Source organism: Ranitomeya imitator, chromosome 9, assembly GCF_032444005.1.
Source record: "Ranitomeya imitator isolate aRanImi1 chromosome 9, aRanImi1.pri, whole genome shotgun sequence".
Lineage (NCBI taxonomy): Eukaryota > Metazoa > Chordata > Amphibia > Anura > Dendrobatidae > Ranitomeya > Ranitomeya imitator.
In genome coordinates, this window is record NC_091290.1 from 133,611,619 (window position 1) to 133,628,808 (window position 17,190).

The following is a 17,190-nucleotide window of genomic DNA, read 5'->3' on the forward strand; positions in this document are numbered from 1 at the left end:
TGCTAGAATGTAGGGGCTCCTGGTAGGGGCAGATGCTAGAATGTAGGGGCTCCTGACTTCAAAAGGCATAGAAGAGAGCGAATTTCTCTCATACTTATGACTATTACATGAGACAGGAATGGCTGAATGTGCCTGACAATGACATACACAAGTGCATTAAGAGGAGCTGTCACTTTCCATCTGGGTACAAAGTGTGTGTCTCTGCACGGGGTAATAATGCGCACAAGGAGAAAGCATGAAACAAATGTATATATCTGTGCTCAGATCTAATGGGACCTCTGCGAACTGACCTGGGACATATACACAACAGCAGTACCACTAATATTGAGAGTAACCACAGTTTATTTGACTGATTTTATGACTTGTATTTCAGAAATGCAGGATACAGGATGAGAGATGCAAAGTGACAATGGCGGAAGCTGCAGATTTGCCTGATTAACTCCCTCTGTAGGTGGTGTATGAGAACGGAGTCAGAAGGAGTGGCACGTGGTACTTCTGTTTTGGGTCCAAGATGGTGAAAACAACCTGTAAAATAAGATGGAAATGTACACATCACAAAGGCATTGTATGTTCTCCATTACTGTCTTTAGTGATATACAGTTGTGCTCAAAAGTTTACATACCCCGGCAGAATTTTTGCTTTCTTTGCCTTTTTTCAGAGAATATGAATATCACCAAAACTTTTTCTCCACTCATGGTTAGTGGTTGGGTGAAGCCATTTATTGTCAAACTACTGTGTTTTCTCTTTTTAAATCAAAATGACAAACCAAAACATCCAAATGACCCTGATCAAAAGTTCACATACCCTGGTGATTTTGGCCTGATAACATGCACAGACGTTGACACAAATGGGTTTGAATGGCTACTAAAGGTGACATCCTCACCTGTGACCTGTTTGCTTGTAATCAGTGTGTGTGCATAAAAGCTGAGTGATTTTCTGGGATCCAGACAGACTCTTGCATCTTTCATCCAGCCACTGATGTTTCTGGATTGTGAGTCATGGGGAGATCAAATGAATTGTCAACGCATCTAAAGGAAAAGGTAGTTGAAATGTATAAAACAGGAAAGGGATACACAAAAATATCCAAGGAATTGATAATGTCAGGCAGCAGCGTTCAAACTGTGATTAACAAATGAAAAATCAGGGTCTCTGTAAAAACAAAACTACGGTCAGGTAGACCATCAAAAATGTCATCCACAACTGCCAGGAAAATTGTTCGGGATGCAAAGAAAAACCTACAAATAACATCAGCTGAAATACAGGACTCTGAAAACTAGCGGTATGGCTGTTTCAAGGTGCACAATAAGGAGGCACTTGAAGAAAAATGGGCAGCATGGTTGAGTCGCCAGAAGATAGCAATTACTGCGTAAATGCCACAAAGTATCTCGCCTACAATATGCAAAACAGCACAGAGACAAGCCTCAAAACTTCTGGAACAAGATGATTTGAAGTGATGAGACCAAAATTGAAATTTTTGGCCACAACCATAAACGTTACATTTGGAGAAAGTTCAATAAGGCTTATGATGAAAGGAACACCATTCCTACTGTAAAGCATGGAGGTGGATTGCAGATGTTTTGGGGATGTGTGAGCTACAAAGGCACAGGAAACTAGGTCAAGGTTGAAGGAAAGATGAATTCAGCACTGTGTCAGCAAATACTGGAGGCAAATTTGCACTCATCAGCCCAGAAGCTGCGCATTGGTCATACTTGGACGTTCCAATATGACAACGATCCAAATCACAAGGCCAAGTCGACCTGTCATTGGCTACAGCAGAACACAGTGAAGGTTCTGGAGTGGCCATCTCAGTCTCCTGACCTCAATATCATTGAGCCACTCTGGAGAGATCTCAAGCGCGCAGTTCATGTCAGACAGCCCAGGAATTTACAAGAACTGGAGGCGTTTTGCCAAGAAGAGTGGGCAGCTTTACCATCTGAGAAAATAAAGAACCTCATCCACAGCTACCACAAAAGACTTCAAGCTGTCATTGATGTTACAGGGGGTAATACACGGCATTAAGAAATAGGATATGTGAACTTTTGATCAGGGTCAATTGGATGTTTTGGGTTGTCATTATGATTTAAAAAGAGAAACCACAGTAGTTTGACAACAAATGGCTTCTTCCAACCACTAACCATGAGTGGAGAAAAAGTTTTGGTGAAAACATTCACACTCTCTGAATAAAGGCCAAGAAAGCAAAAATTCTGCCGGGGTATGTACACTTTTGAGCTCAAATGTATAAGACCGGGTACTGATGAGTGAACAAGCCGCAATGCCCAGACTGACCCAGACTTACAGCCTCGTATGTGACTATCAGGCTGTAAGACCCATGGTCACACTGGGCATTGTGGTCCTATCTGGGCTCTTAAATGTGCCCATCTGAACCCAGGCTAAGGGGGCCACCAGATGTGATAGAAGGGTCTTGAAAACTATCAATAGCACATAGGACCTGAAGGGCCCATGATACCCTCTGCCACATAGAAGACAGTAATATTATACGTTGCACATGCAGTGGGATAATTTGAAGCTCATGCCCCCAATGAAAACTTTCCAGCAATTATATAGGTCTTCTAATATGGGCCAAAACGACTTTCTGGGCCCCCCAAGGTTAAATGTTCCGGGGGTGACAACAGCCCATGTACCTATGGGCATATGATTTTGCTGATTTTGCATACGGTACCTCCACATAAGGGTAGAAACTGTCTTGCTGCAACTGTTTCCAGTAGTCCTTGGTGTCAAAACGTAACTGGAAAGTCCCAGCGGCAAGAGGTTCTCCTCGCAGGAGCCCTGGACAGCGGCCGTCCTCATTAGTGATGCTGGAGAAGAAAGATTAGGTTTACATTAACAAAAAATTATATTAAATACAACTTTTTCCATTTGCTCAAAGAAGAAAAAAAAAATCGTACCTGGATGTGATTTATATTGTGATAGTTACAAAAACATGGCTGCTTCCTTCCTACAACAGCGCTACAGCTGGTCACAGGTTGTGTTGGGTATTGCAGCTCTGTTCACTTTAAGAGAGCCGAGTTGTAATACCGATCACAACCCAAGGACAGGGGTGGCGCTCTCGCCGGGTGAAATCATCCTTGTTTTTAAAATCCTGTTTTTTTTTATCCATATCATAATTTGCATTAAAATAAAAAAAATAGAATTTGTGGAATTTTCAGATCGTCCACTTGGGCTTTTTTTTGACTCCTCTATTGTTTCAAGAGACACCACATGTACATTAGCCACAGTAAACAAACAGCTATGTTTTGTATTGTAGCATCTAATGAGCGTGTGCAAAGGCCATTGTGAAGGGAGGGGAGCTGGGACATAGCCTATTGCGATTGCAATTCTTCCTCTGATGATAATGAGACTGCTGAAAACTCTTCCTGAAAGGACTGGAAACCCGGGAGACAGTTGAGTACTCACCTTCTGCTCACTTGTACCCATTTTGTTTGGCGGGCATCCAGCTTGGACAGGGTGATGGTGAGCCCTTTGGCAGGAATCCCCTGCGCTGTGTTGAGGACATGTGTGCTCAGCAGGCTGTCACTGCCCCCCGACATGTCCTAAAAGATATGAAGATTTCTCGTTATTTCCTATTTATTAATACATTTGCGTGAGAATTCAGTGCGGAAAAAAAATGTGCAATCTGCTATGACTTTTTCAGCTTTGCAGTAGGGGAATTTCCTTTCCTGCATTTTCCCCAGTTGCTAGTAAATAAGATTATATTAGGGAATCCCCTTTTAAGCAATTCCCTGAAATACAGTTGTAGGTTCGGAACCGGTTGTCCTGTCCCCTTAGTTTCTTTCTCACACCCATAGAGAGCAGCATGGCTTACAAGTCTTTTAGGGAGTTGCAATGTTAGCAATTCTTGTGCAGAACGTGCGTCGCTGCCTCTGCAGCCTGCCCTCCTCATATACCTACTTGTGCTGCAGATATTCAGCAGAAGAACTTCCTGCCGCCGGATGCCACCGACCTGCAGAAACGTGAGAGCACATAGGAGGGTGTGATCCCATCATGCCCACAGAAGTGTCAGCACATGCGGCAGATCGTTACCTGCGTGCCCTGGAGGTGCTGCTGAATGAGCTGCAATCGCTTCCTGCTCATAGTAAAGGATCCAGTGTTCTGAGCCGGGACCTTTGTACTGTAAAGCTCCTGTGCCCCAGGGGGGTCCTGGTTATCATTTACCAGCCTTGTTGTCCTGACGGATCACTGACCCCAAAGGCAATGAGTATTCTAGTATTCAGTGCCAGAAAAACATGGCTGATTCTTCCAATAACAGCGGCGCCGCTGCACCTGGTTGTGTGTGATTACCTATGAGTTTGGGATTATTCCGTCTGTACCTTATATAAGCTAATGGACCCCAAGCAAAAATGTGCTGTCAAATAAAATCCGATCACACCGACCTTGTAGGATTTATTTTCTGCCATTGATGCAGACAGTAGATCTCCAGTTCTGGTAAACCTTTGTTCTTTGGCTGTAGTTTGATTAAAATAATAATAAAAAGTCCTTTAGTCACCCTCCTCAGGTCCAACCCTGAGTCTCCGCTTCTGCTCAGGGTGTATGTTATGGTCGGTTTTAGCCCAAATAGCCAGAACAAGACGCTCAGAGCTGATTGCCCAAAGCGCTATCGACATTACATCAGCGCTGTAGACAATACCAGACACCGGGAGCAGCAGTGGAGATCTGGGGAGGGCGAATAAAGCACAGTTCTATACTAATTGCTCCCAGAAACCAAAAACCTCCTTTAGCGTCGCCCCCCTCCCCCCCAAAAAAAAAATAAAAAAAAATCAGCAAACCGTGGAGTCAATTTCAGGGATGACTTACCTGGTCTCCTTCAGCCGGCAGCACAGAGATGGCAACACTACAAGTGGTACGGAGTCCGACCCCTTCCATATCTGCAGCACTGACTGTTAGAACATAGTTATTGATTTTCTGAAAAAAAAAACAAACATAAATCATTCATCACAACTGAGAACATTGGTACAAAAATACCGCAACCGAGCCCATGGAGAGGATGACCTCAGGGGTCCATGCCCACCTCCTAGCCCACGTCTCCATGCAGATCAAATGGTGTGTGACTTGTCCGCACCTTGCTGTATTCTCACTATTTCTGTTGCACAACACTTGCATTGTGATCCATGATGGCAAAAAATTGGATGTAACTTGCAACCAAAAAGTCAACAGTCGTGTTAGCTGTCAGGTCGTGTGTGGCACCAACCCCACTGGAAACTATTAGATGTAACATCACAATTGGACATCACAATCCTCTGGGACTTAAATCAATAAAATACAAGTTCAGCTGAATCTCTATATATAAACCTCTATAAGGAATTAACATGTATTTTGGCAGTAGCGTAACTAGGGCCCAATGGGCCCCAGTGCAAAATTTGTACCTGGGCCCCCACCTATATGTTGGTCAGATGTATAGGCCTTTGTAGTGTTCTAGATCCAATAAACACTTACAGTATGAGTTCACCCTCCATATAATAATGTCCCCCATCCTGTCACCTTCCTCTAATAATGTCCCTTATCTTAGACCCTTTCTGTAATGATGTTCCCCATCCTGGCCCCTTCCTGTACTAATGTCTCCCATCATGTACAGATTCCTGTTATAATGTCCTCTGTCTTGGGCCCCTTTCTGTAATAATTCCCCACCCTATCCCCTTTCTGTAATAATGTTTCCCTTCCTGACCTCCATCCTGTAAAAATGTCCTCTGTCCTGGCCCCCATTCTGTAATAATGTCCTCCGTCCTGGCCCCCAGCCTCTAATAATGTCCCTCATCATGTGTCTCTTCCTGTTATAATGTCCTCCTTCCTGGCCACTATCCTGTAATAATGTTCCCCATCATGTGTCTCTTCCTGTATTAATGCCCCCCATCCTGGCCACTATCTGTAATAATGTCCTCCATCCTGGTCCCCAGCCTGTAATGTACCTTATCATGTGCCTCTTCCTGTTATAATGTCCCTTGTCCTGGTCCCCTTCCTGTAATAATGCCCCCCGTCTTGGCCACTATCTGTAATAATGTCCTCCTTCCTGGCCCCCATCCTGTAATAATGTCCCTCATCATGTGTCTCTTCCTGTTATAATGTCCTCCTTCCTGGCCCACATCCTGTAATAATGTTCCCCATCATGTGTCTCTTCCTGTATTAATGCCCCCCATCCTGGCCACTATCTGTAATAATGTCCTCCATCCTGGCCACTATCTGTAATAATGTCCTCCATCCTGGCCACTATCTGTAATAATGTCCTCCATCCTGGCCCCCATCCTGTAATAATATTCCCCATCATGTGTTCCTTTATGTAATAATGCCCCTGGCCACTATCTGTAATAGTGTCCTCTGTCCTGGCCCCCATCCTGTAATAATGTTCCCCATTTGTTGCTCCTTCCTGTTATAATGTCCCTTATCCTGGGCTTCTTCCTGTTATAATTTCCCCCACTTTGGGCCCCATTCTGATACAATATCCCCCTTCCTGGTATAATGCACCCATTCTCAGTCCCTAGCAGTAACAATGTCCCCCGTCCTGGGCCCCTTCCTGGTATAATGACTCTGGTATAGATATAAATATTTAGGTTCAGCTCAACTTTGTTTTGTTAAGTTTATGGCAAAATCAATGGATCAAATTAATTTAGGAAGATGAAGAACAAACCTTGTAGCTTAGTCCGAGCTTGACCACGCTGATCAGCCCAGTTTTAGGATCAATACGAAATATATCGTTGGGCTCTTTTGGTGTCTGGTCAGTTATTGAATATTGTATTATCCCATTTGAGGTGAACTCAGTATCGTCCTCATCAGTCGCCAATACCTTCACCACGGACGTACCTATATCAGAGACACAATCAGAGTCCATACATAGAGCGTGCACCTTCTGCTCCACAGGGAAAACCTATATAACACAATCACCGCAGTCACGCACATCATAATGCACAATTCCACCTGTTTTTGGAGGAGGAAATTGGCCATCTTAACTCTTGGACCCCCTGTGTGACCGTACAGGTTGCACCAATGATATATCCGACCCTGGTCTAAAGAGATATGTAAGAATGCATCATGTGTATTGAATAGTCTCATGGCTGAGATGTACTGTTTATAAGCAAAGCCCTAAAAATGGACCTGGGAACAGCCAAAGGTGAGCAAGACAGTTTAATGTCACACATCATGACATGGCAAGACTGAGCAACACAACAACACACAAGGTAGTTACACTGCATCAGCAAGGTGTCTTCCTGCTCACAAAGCAGACTGGGGTTACAGGATGGGCTGTTTAAGTTCTGTTGAAGAAGCACCAAGAAACAGGCAACGTTGAGGACAGTAGATGATGCGGTCGGCCAAGGAAACTTATTGCAGCAGGTGAAAGAAGCTTCATGATTACTTGCGTTCTAAATCAGAAGATGTCCAGCAGTGCCATCAGTTCAGAACTGACAGCGACCAGTGGGACACCGCTACATCCATCTACTGTTTGGAGTAGTCTGCCCAGAAGTGACCGTCATGGAAGACGTGGCCAAAAAGAACAGATTTTCCATATGGGAACATGGACAAGCAACTCAACTATGCATGAAAATATAGGAGTTCATTAACTATTTTCAAGTGACAAGTATCGAAATGACAACACCAAATATTGATTTTTCCTTTGCTGATTCACTTTGCATTTTGTCAATTGCTAAAAATAAACAAAAACTTCTAGTTTTGAACTCATTCATTTTTTCCACACCTGCCTGAAACTTTTGCACAATACGATACGTCTCAAGAATGGCTTAAAATTTTAAGGAATAGTGATTTGAAAAAAAATCTAGAAAAATGGAAATAACCCTTTATAAGGCGTGTGATTTAATGGTATATCTAACACAAAACATGACACTTACCGGGTAAAGCATCCTCCTTTACTCCTCCATCATATCGTGCCTGTGTGAACACCGGCTTGTTGTCATTCTGGTCTGAAATATTAATGACGATTTCAACAGGATCTTCCAAAGTTTGTCCCGACTCTGAAATAGCAGATACTTTAATCTGTAATCATAAATGTTTATATGAATTACGGTAATATCGTGTCGTCATTTGAAATAACGATAAAGATTCTTGCACAGAAATCAGTGTAAAATGTAAAGTGGAGACGTGGTTTGGGATGAAATGTTCTGCCCTCCTGCACAGCCCCTCATTTTATGTCCCCCTTGCACAGCCCACAATCCCCTCATTTTATGCCCTCCAGCAACCTCTCACAGTCCCTCAGTTCATGGTCAAGTAATATAGGAATTAAAGAAAAAAAAAAACCCTTATATTCGCCTAATCCAGGCTCCTTGTCCACTGTCTCCTCTCCTGTCCTGAATAGCAGTGGGCGCTTGATGGCATGATGACATCACTGAACGGCACCATCCAATGTCCTGTGTGTGCGCCTTCTCCAACAGGGTGCAGGCTGGAAATGGCCTACATCTTGCTGGAGGTCTTGGCAGAGCAGAAGGCTGACTACAGCTCCTCTGCCGGGGAGTGATTTCTGGAGCACAGACTGAGAGAGCATGTGCCTGCGCACCGACCATAACTGTGCTGAATGCCTGCGGCTGGAGGAAGGCGTCGGGTGGCCGAAGGCATTCTTTTTTTTTTTTTTTTCAAAGGGCGCCCTCCTCAGGTAGGCAAGAGGTAGCACCCTAGTCAAGTGCCTAACTTGTCTACCCCTTGTCTCGGCCCTGCCAAACTTACATAGTGTTTTTTTATTACTTAAGAGTCAAAAGATATTCAGATATTTGTAATAAATAAATAAATAAATATAAATATATATATATATATATATATATATATATATATATATATATATATATATATATATATATATATATATATACACCGTATATATATACCTTATAATTTGTGTCGCCATTTTCCTGTATTTTTATTTTATGCATATTTTTTCATTGATGGAGCGGTGTGATAACGCCATCATAGTCAATAGAATTGCCACCCCCTCCAAACTGTGGCAATTAAGAGCTTGTCGTGGGCACAGCTGTAAGGGGGTACAGAAGTACACCCTATCTGGTGGAAGCAGGATGAAAAATGGCACTTCGGATTTTTGCATTGAAGCCTGGTAACTCTAAGGCTACGTTCACACTAGCGTTGTGTGCCGCTGCGTCGGCGACGCAACGCACAACGCACGCAAAAACGCGGCAAAACGCACGCAAAAACGCTGCGTTTTGCAACGCATGCGTCGTTTTTTGCCGAAAATCGGACGCAATAAAAATGCAACTTGTTGCGTTTTCTTGGTCCGACGCTTGCGGCAAAAAAGACGCATGCGTCGCACAACGCAACAAACAAAAACGCATGCGTCCCCCATGTTAAATATAGGGGCGCATGACGCGTGCGTCGCCGCTGCGTCGCCCGACGTTAACCCGACGCACACTAGCATAACGCTAGTGTGAACGTAGCCTTAGCTACACCTTTCGTGCCCCCTAATAATAATACAGCAGGGACTACAGAGAGGCCGTGTACTTACATTGTACTTAGCAATGTATTCCCTGTCCAGGGGTTTGGTCACCCACAGCCAACCAGTACTGTCCACAGTAAATACCCCAATGGGATCTGAATCAGCCCCGGTGCCGGATATTCTGTAAAAGACTTTCCCAGTAGAGTCCACATTTGATTTCACCTATAGAGAAGGCAAAATAAAAGTACGTGAAAAATCAATGGTTATAGGAGGTAGAAGTTGTATTTGACTATATCTAATCATAGTTATTCATCTCCCATTGGACATTTTGTCTATTAGCAAAATGTATAAACTTTCAGCTCTCTGCAATAAATGTTCATATCTCAACACAACTAATATTACTCTCAGAATTATTCACCCCGTGTTCTGGGGCTGCTTTGCTGCATCTGGCACAAGGTGTCTACAATCTGTGCAGGGTACAATGAAATCTCAAGACTATCAAGGGATTCTAGGGAGAAATGTGCTGCCCAGTGTCAGAAAGCTTGGTCTCAGTCTCAGGTCATGGGTCTTGCAACAGGATAATGACCCAAAACACACAGCTAAAAACACCCAAGAATGGCTAAGAGGAAACATTGGACTATTCTGAAGTGGCCATCATAGAGCCCTGACCTAAATCCTATTGAGCATCTTTGGAAAGAGCTGAAACATGGCGTCTGGAAAAGGCAACCTTCAAACACGAGACAACTGGAGCAGTTTGCTCTTGAGGAGTGGCCAAAATACCTGTCGAGAGGAGCAGAAGTCTCATTGACTGTTACAGGAACCGTTTGATTTCAGTGATTGCTCAAAAGGTTGTGTGACAAAATGTTAAGTTAAGGTACCATCATTTCTGTCCAGGCCTATTTCATGAGTTTCAACACTTGTGCCATTAGTTGTGCATATTTTTTACCCATTTTTGATGGATGTACATAGGCTGGAATAGCAGAGTCTATCTACCGATCTTATAGATGCCGTACCTGGAAAAATCGCTTTGGATACGGACCCCGCTCATTCTCAGTTATGTAGACTGGCGGTAAAACATAAGCTCTTTTCTTTCTTCTCAGGAGAAGACTTGTTTTCTCAATATCCTTATTTCCATCAGAAGACTGGGCCTGTGAACCACAAATATAGTTGATAAAGTCAAGTGGTTCTTACGATACTTTCAGCTACTTACATTTAAGTGAAGGGACGGAGCATATTTTCCGAGACATCGTTCAGTTTCCACATAAGGGCACCGCTGTACAGATTGGATGAAGCCAATTTCCCCCCAAATTTGTTTTATTTTCCATAGGAGGGCTCCTCACCTTTGTCAGATACATTGTTAGGACTTCTTCAGGTTAAAGTGTATCTCCCCTTTAAATCGTGAAGTCTTGTGAATTAGGATCTGTCACATTCACGCACTAGTGTATCCCATCACAGACTCAGTTTTTCGGATTGTCTCCGATGGCGTTTACTCCTGTTTTGGTCAAAAACTATACAGACCAGAACCAGCAATGAGACCAGCCATCTCAGGACCGAGTATGGAGCGCCAGGCAAGGGTTTATTTGGCTTTACTCAGTTAAAGAGAGTCGAGTTGTGAGTCAAATTCAGAGTCAAGTGCTGGCGGAGTTCAGTCAGAGGAAGTGCTAGACAGTGACAGCATTTGACAAGCAGCGGCAAAGTCGTCCTGTCCATGCCAAGTCTCCCAACAGTATGACGACAAATGTGAGGCTTCGTGCAGATCCCCGGGCAGTCATGGGCCTAGGTCCCGGAAAAGGCATTGAGTGCCATGTCTCTGTCTCCCCTGTGAGAAAGATGTCGGCCGGGTCTCAGCGAGGGAAGGATGGTGGGCCTCAGGGAAGCCAGATAGGAGGTCCCTGGTACCAACAGGAGCTGTTTAGGTTGGGGGGAGGTCGGGCAGAACAGAGTCAAGGACTGATAGTACACTGGACAAAGGGAACATCATCCAGAGGGGATTCTGCCGCACTCTGTGCGCCGCAACCGCAAGTATCTGAATTGCACAGTTAAATTGAATTGGTTTAACTAGACCTAAGGTCTCCTGTCATGTCTGCAGATGTATCTGGTCCCATGGATGAGGAGGTAATAGGGACTCCCGAACAACAAGTGAGTAAAGAAAGCACATCACGCTCAACTCTGATTCCTGCTTAGAAGAGGGATATCAGAGTAAAGAGAACTCTGTTCTGGCTCATCGCAACCGACCCTGTGCGCCCTTCATAGGGATACATCACTCTCCCCCACACGCTGGAAGCAGTAGTGCCCTCTCTGGCATGACACGCTCACACATCAGCCTCCTCTCGTGTGGCCAATCTTGCGCATGGTCGCTATATTCTTACCCCTTACAGGTTCCCCCTCAACTAATGGCGGCACTCTTGTTCAGGTGGGCTGATCTCCTTCACCAGGGTAACACTTCACACACTACTGCTCCGACTTAAGCGCTTTCTTGCTCCTGTGCAGCCATATCTACACCATATTATTATAAGCAGTAAAAAAAAAGCCAGTTCTGTTATGTTAATATATTGCTAACCATAAATAATAGGTTTACTCGACCGCACATGAATCAGACACTGCTTGCGTGACTGCAGCCAGCTGTGACTGTCAGGTCTCTTACTACACATATACAGTTGTGTGAAAAAGTCTCTGCCCCCTTCCTGATTTCCTATTCTTTTGCAATGTTTGACATACTTAAGTGTTTCAGATCAACAAACAAATATAAATATTAGACAAAGATAACATAACAAAATGCAGTTTTTATAAGAAGGTCTTTATTATTAAGCAAGAAAGAAATCCAAACCTACAGGGTCCTGTATGATTCCAGTTTCTCTCATACACAGCCATGTAGCCTGTGGATCGTTGTTAATAGTTGCTGCCTTCCATGCCACAGGTACTAGGTTTGAATCCCGGCAAAGGGGAAGCTCTAAGAAAAAGTAGATCTAGGCCACCTGGGTGCCAAAGTCTCAGAAGGGCCCCCCATGTCATCTGTACCGACCAGTAACACTCATTCCCCTACAACAGATTGTAGGCGCACAGTAATTTTATGAACATGTGAGAGGGCACATGCCAAGCATGATATGAGGTCTATGCACAAATGTCTGATTTATGGATTTAGGGAAAATATGTTTTTTTGGTGATGTTTTTTTTACGGAAAAAATAAATAGAAATAAAACACTCTGCCATATAAAACAATTCATTTATTCATACAAATGGTAGAAGATCAGAAAAAGTAAGTAACCGCCAGGTAGACAAGTTAGAACCTTCCAAAAGACTGATCCACCGCCTGATAGTTTAGAAGAAACAAAGACAAAAAAACAATTTAATGCTTAGCCATAAATGTGAAAAAAACAAACAAACAAACAAACAAAAACTTCCAAGACATCCAAGGCTGTTAGTTTAGTGATCACCGCTGGGATTAGACCATTATAACCCGTTTCTCCTCCTACTGCCTGCATTTACCACCAGGGGGAGCTCACTGTATATAGATGTAAATAGCTACGACTGACATAATAACTGTCTTCACTCAGCTCCCTCTAGTGGTGACAGTAGGAATCCACAACTACTGTATTTTTCGGACCATAAGACGCACCCCAAATTTTGGGGTGAAAAATAGCAGAAAAAAAGATTTTTATAAGATGGGGGTCATCTTATTGTCCGAATTTAAGGTATCTTACCTGAGAGACGGCGGTGGTATAGCAGGGTCACAGAAGGCAGGATCCCTTCCTCAGGAAGCCAGCAGCGGCAGAAGTGGGGCAATGCTGCAGTCCCGGGGTGCGATGCTGTGGGTCCGGTGTCGGTGGTGAGGCAGAACTGAAGCAGGGACCCACCCTCAGGATGCCGGCAGCAGAAATCTGGCGGCGCAGCGGCCCGGTGTCCACGGTGAGAAGAGTGCATCACCGGTTTCTCTGCAGCCATCTTCCTGAAGCCGTGGGCCGCCGGAGGCTTCAGGAAAATGGCCGCCGGAAGCCACGCGTGCGCAGATTAAGATCTCAGCGGCCATTTTCCTGAAGCCTCCGTCGGCCCACGGCTTCGGGAAGATGGTCGCAGGGAAACTGGTGATGCACTCTGCTCACCGTGGACACCGGGCCGCAGCGCCACCACATTTCTGCCGCTGGCATCCTGAAGAAAGGACCCTGCTCACCTGCACTCCACACCGCCCACCACCGCAGCATCGCCACACCTCTGCTACAACCCCCGGTAAGCCTGCGTCCGCACTATAAGATGCACCCCCCAATTTCCTCCCAAATTTTTTTGGGGAAAAAAGTGCATCTTATAGTCTGAAAAATACGGTATATAATTATTTTTTTCTACTTTACTCCTGTATAAAACCTTACAATTATATTTATACTATACAGCAACCATCATGGAATTTGGAACCTAGTATGAGATGGTGGGTAAAACTTTACAGCTTTACAATACCTGCTGTTCTCTTTCATTCCATAAGATAATGGGCACAGAGTGTCGCGTTCCTTTGGCATCCCATGCATTCAATACAAAACTGACAGCTCCGTCGTGGAGGGTGATCTGCCTCTTCACCGCAACTTTACCATCGGGAAACACCCTGAAGCGGGTGTCTTCAGGCGAGTACAGCGCCCGGTTATTAACGGAGCAGGATGTAAAGGTCACTAAAAACGATAAAAACATTTTATTAACACAAGGCTGAAATAATTGAATATGTTTTCATAATGTACAGTCTACGTCACAACCATGAAGCACCATTTGTGCCTCTGTATAATGAGAAGACCCCCTTCTGTGCCTCCTATTATGAATACATCCCCCTTTGTGCTTGGCTCCAAGCGATAATGCCCCATATAATAATTCCAACCCCTTTTGCGCCTCTATATGGTAATATCGCCCTCTTTTCGCCCCTATATAATAATTATGGTCCTTTTGTGTCAATTTAAAAAAAAATGCAAATCCGTTAAGTGGTCCGCAAGTCTCAGCATTTTCTCTCCGTCTTTGGAGAACTCTGGAATGTGGGCGATTTCCTTCTGAGGTTTCTATGGAATTTATTAGTGGGATGCCAGGATTTACGTTACTTATGGGGGCACAGTATATCCTTCCAATAAAGTGATGGAGCGTGGTACAGATGGGCAAAACGATTTTCCATTTCTAGTTCTGCCCTCTATGTCTTTACTTGTGCCCAGGAGGACGGCTGCAGCTTCATCTTGGTGCCCAAAACATGCCGGGCCAAGGATACCGGCCACGGAACGGAGGTCCGGCTGCAACGTCTGACCGGATGTGTGAATGTGGTCTTATGTATAGGGTCCTGGGAGTTTCCAGCACTAGAAATAGCTTATTTAATAGACGGCGGAGTTTTCTAGACCACCCAATGGGATACATTACCGTTATCCTACTATGGCTGATAACAGAGAACAACAGACTGAACGTAAAGCATTTTACTGGGACTTTAATAAAGGGGCCAGCACTTAGGACCGCCACAAAGCCCTCACTTTGTGCTATGGGAGCACCCTAAAAACTGGTACCTTTTCCAACAGCTCGGCCTCTCTCCAGGATCTTACGGGGCACAGTAAAAGCGTAGCGTTGCTCACTGAAGCCGGGCACACATTGTTCCAGGTCCTCCAAGACCACCAGGGACACCTGCAAAATAAATTAAAACACCGTTTGATATGCAACTTTGACAGTTGCACTGGCTTTGCATGCATGCTGCAACTTGTAGTCCCACCCCGGCTAGATGACAGGCGATGCTTTCATACTGTCCCAACTACAGATATCGGTTGTATGCCTAATATAAATCCGTAAGCCCCTCTTCTACCCACATAATGTATTTACCTTTACTAGGAGGATTAGTAACGCCGGGTACATCAACCTCATTGTTCCACAGTTTGCCAGAGTTCTTGTTTACTGCAGCTTTTGGGTAAAGTGAGAAAGTCCAGTGAGTCTATCCCTCCTCCTCCTCACACTGGACGTAGTCACCATCGCCTCCAGCGGAGTAAGCATTTCCAGATGTGTAGAAAAGCAGAGATACCCATGTAGAGCCTGAAAAAGACAAGTACAGTTGTGGCCAAAAATATTGACACCCCTGCAATTCTGTCAATAATACTCAGTTTCTTCCTGAAAATGATTGCAAACACAAATTCTTTGTTATTATTATCTTCATTTAATTTGTCTTAAATGAAAAAACACAAAAGAGAATGAAGCAAAAAGCAAAACATTGATTATTTCACACAAAACTCCAAAAATGGGCCAGACAAAAGTATTGGCACCCTCAGCCTAATACTTGGTTGCACAACCTTTAGCCAAAATAACTGCGACCAACCGCTTCCAGTAACCATCAACGAGTTTATTACAATGCTCTGCTGGAATTTTAGACCATTCTTCTTTGGCAAACTGCTCCAGGTCCCTGATATTTGAAGGTGCCTTCTCCAAACTGCCATTTTTAGATCTCTCCACAGGTGATCTATGGCAGGGGTCCCCAACTCCAGTCCTCAAGGCCCACCAACAGGTCATGTTTTCAGGATTTCCTTTGCATTGCACAGGTGATGCAATTATTACCTGGGCAAGACTAAGGAAATCCTGAAAACATGACATGTTGGTGGGCCTTGAGGACTGGAGTTGGGGACCCCTGATCTATGGGATTCAGGTCTGGACTCATGGCTGGCCACCTTAGAAGTCTCCAGTGCTTTCTCTCAAACCATTTTCTAGTGCTTTTTGAAGTGTTTTTTGGGTCATTGTCCTGCTGGAAGACCCATGACCTCTGAGGGAGACCCAGCTTTCTCACACTGGGCCCTACATTATGCTGCAAAATTTGTTGGTAGTCTTCAGACTTCATAATGCCATGCACACGGTCAAGCAGTCCAGTGCCAGAGGCAGCAAAGCAACCCCAAAACATCAGGGAACCTCTGCCATGTTTGACTGTAGGGACCGTGTTTTTTTCTTTGAATGCCTCTTTTTTCTCCTGTAAACTCTGTTGTGAATTCTGTGGCCAAGCTCCCTCCTGTGGTCGTGAGTGGTACTGCGGCTGGTTCTGTCTATAAGCTTCCTTTGGTGGATGAGGTTGGTACTGCGGCTTCTGAGTATCCTTCCTCAGGTGATGAGGTTAAGTCGTTAGGTGCTGCTCTATTTAACTCCACCTGGTGCTTTGATCCTGGCCTCCAGTCAATGTTCTAGTATTGGTCTTGCTTCCTCCTGGATCGTTCCTGTGGCTTGTCTTCCTGCATAAGCTAAGTTCTGCTTATGTTATTTTTGTTTGCTATATTTTCTGTCTAGCTTGCTATATTGGTTTTTCTTGCTTGCTGGAAGCTCTGAGACGCAGAGGGAGCACCTCCGTACCGTTAGTCGGTGCGGAGGGTCTTTTTGCCCCTCTGCGTGGTTGTTTGTAGGTTTTTGTGTTGACCGCAAAGCTATCATTCCTATCCTCGGTCTATTCAGCAAGTCGGGCCTCACTTTGCTAAATCTATTTCATCTCTGTGTTTGTATTTCATCTTTACTCACAGTCATTATATGTGGGGGGCTGCCTTTTCCTTTGGGGAATTTCTCTGAGGCAAGGTAGGCTTATTTTTCTATCTTCAGGGCTAGATAGTTTCTCAGGCTGTGCCGAGTTGCATAGGGAGCGTTAGGCGCAATCCACGGCTACCTCTAGTGTGGTTTGATAGGATTAGGGATTGCGGTCAGCAGAGTTTCCACGTCTCAGAGCTCGTCATATGTTTTTGGTAAATGTCAGGTCACTTTGTATGCTCTGAACTTCAAGGTCCATTGTGGTTCTGAATTACCTGTTCATAACAGTACTGGAGGCCCAAAGTACT

At 44.5% G+C, this 17,190-nt stretch overlaps 1 protein-coding gene across 1 annotated transcript; it reads right to left on the reverse strand.

Moving 5' to 3' along the window:
* Positions 1-324: 324 nt before the first annotated feature.
* On the reverse strand, positions 325-15,353 carry LOC138648994 (EP-cadherin-like). The gene is made up of 11 exons (XM_069739032.1): positions 15,218-15,353; positions 14,911-15,025; positions 13,844-14,049; positions 10,411-10,545; positions 9,467-9,619; positions 7,851-7,995; positions 6,638-6,810; positions 4,813-4,920; positions 3,415-3,551; positions 2,681-2,816; positions 325-525 (listed from the first exon to the last, which is right to left on the reverse strand). Exons 1-11 carry the CDS (start codon positions 15,257-15,259, stop codon positions 436-438), a joined length of 1,440 nt encoding a protein of 479 aa, XP_069595133.1. The 5' UTR covers positions 15,260-15,353; the 3' UTR covers positions 325-435.
* Positions 15,354-17,190: the final 1,837 nt, after the last annotated feature.

Coding starts and splice junctions, on each gene's coding strand:
- LOC138648994 (XM_069739032.1), bottom strand. CDS start 15,259: ATGAGGTTGATGTACCCGGCGTTACTAATCCTCCTAGTAAAG. Junction 2,817..3,414: donor TGGGTACAAGTGAGCAGAAG/GTGAGTACTCAA, acceptor TTTCTTCTCCAG/CATCACTAATGAGGACGGCC. Junction 526..2,680: donor GTTTCTACCCTTATGTGGAG/GTACCGTATGCA, acceptor CTTATTTTACAG/GTTGTTTTCACCATCTTGGA.